This window comes from Anopheles ziemanni, chromosome 3, assembly GCF_943734765.1.
Source record: "Anopheles ziemanni chromosome 3, idAnoZiCoDA_A2_x.2, whole genome shotgun sequence".
Taxonomy (NCBI): Eukaryota; Metazoa; Arthropoda; class Insecta; order Diptera; family Culicidae; genus Anopheles; species Anopheles ziemanni.
The window spans coordinates 20,807,501-20,808,974 of NC_080706.1; the positions used below are offsets into that span (position 1 = coordinate 20,807,501).

A 1,474-nucleotide genomic window follows, 5' to 3' on the forward strand; every position below is an offset into this window, starting at 1 on the left:
GAATACTTATCGCATTTTTCTTTTGAACCATTTTCAGATGTTGCTGTTTCTTTAAACGAAAGAAGAAGAAATCGTCCCGCCAGAAATGACTAGAAGCAGTGCAATGTAGCCCCGAACGCGAAGCCGTCAAGCTGCTCCGCGCCACCTCCCACTCCAACTCGCGGGACAGCGTCCTGAACCCGAGCCAGGACTACATCCAGGCGTCGTCGCAGCATACGATCCGCTACCCATCCACCTCCGTGCTGGCCTCGACACCAACGCCGTCACTTCCATTGTAATGTATTCCGTTCTCAAACCTCGTCGATATTTGCGTTCGATCGATTTTGGTTCCGTTTCGGTTGTGATCCTAGGTTTTTTTTATACTTTCGTTAGTTATTAGTTTTTTTCTTCTCCTCTCCGGATCCTGGTAACACACACGCTCTGACCGTTTGTTATAGCGCGAAAGGTTTCCTCTTTCTTACTTTTAAACATTTTACGTTTGGTATCTCCTTTTTGATTTCCGGCATAGCGCATCCAAGGCAAGAGAGTGTTTTCAAGCATTTAAACGAATTTCACTCATACCCCACTGCACCCTACAGCCCAACAATTCAGCTCAGCTTGTTATACAAACAAAATATCTATCGTTCCTTCAACTCTCGCGCACGTTTGTTCGTTTCCACGTGTCGCACATACGGCGTCGTGCGTGCTGCTCTCGTTTGTGTGCCGAGCCGTGCACCATAACGAAATGTGTGTGTTGTCTGCAAAATTAATGATGCATTATTTATTGTAATTTACAACACTTCGGAACCCTTCCCACGGTTCGTTCCCAAAAACCAACGACACTTTCGCGCCGCGGACGGGATACGCGACTACACTACCGACGTTCAATCGACTGCCTCTTCGACCTACAACTACAACCGACTGCGCTACTTCCACAACCAATTCTGTGCCACGTTGCTGAACCACAATCATCACAACTATCCTTAAAACACCGCCTTACACCGCAAAAAAAAACAAACAAAATCCTTCAATATTTCGCCGACGTTTATCTCTGGCGTTCTATTTGTCACATCGTGGTCCGCGCACAAACAAATTATTCCCTTCTCAAACAATGATCCCCAACTGCACCGGCCATGCGCAAAAACAAACGGGTAACCCTGGCAACCATTTCAAAACCGCAGCGATCTCGATGATGACATTGATCTAGACGTTAATGATCTTACTGTCGTGTTATCCTTCCTACGTATACTCTGGGAATGAACGAGAGGCAAAAAAAATAACAGGGAAAAAGCAGGGAAGCTCCAACTTCTCTACTTTTTCTCTCTTTGATCCCCCCTCCGGGTACTGTGCCACAGTTTGGCTGGAAATAATATTGTTCAAAACGGTTGAATAGAAGTCACAAAAATAGGGAAACGGAAATAAAAATCACGGAAGCCCTCGAGAGTCATCGACGAGTGGAAGGACAAAACTCATGCAAGAGGCTAGGGCACATTTG

At 46.0% G+C, this 1,474-nt stretch overlaps 1 protein-coding gene across 10 annotated transcripts in view; it reads left to right on the forward strand.

The window, feature by feature from the left end:
* Nucleotides 1-330, forward strand: part of LOC131289395 (casein kinase I) — a 30,646-nt gene extending 30,316 nt beyond the window's left edge. For all 10 annotated transcript variants that reach the window (XM_058318631.1, XM_058318633.1, XM_058318634.1 and 7 more), the window contains one exon: nt 38-330. In XM_058318631.1, coding sequence (XP_058174614.1) covers nt 38-89 — 52 coding nt within the window. In that variant the 3' untranslated portion in view covers nt 90-330. The remainder of the gene's footprint in view (nt 1-37) is intronic.
* Nucleotides 331-1,474: the final 1,144 nt, after the last annotated feature.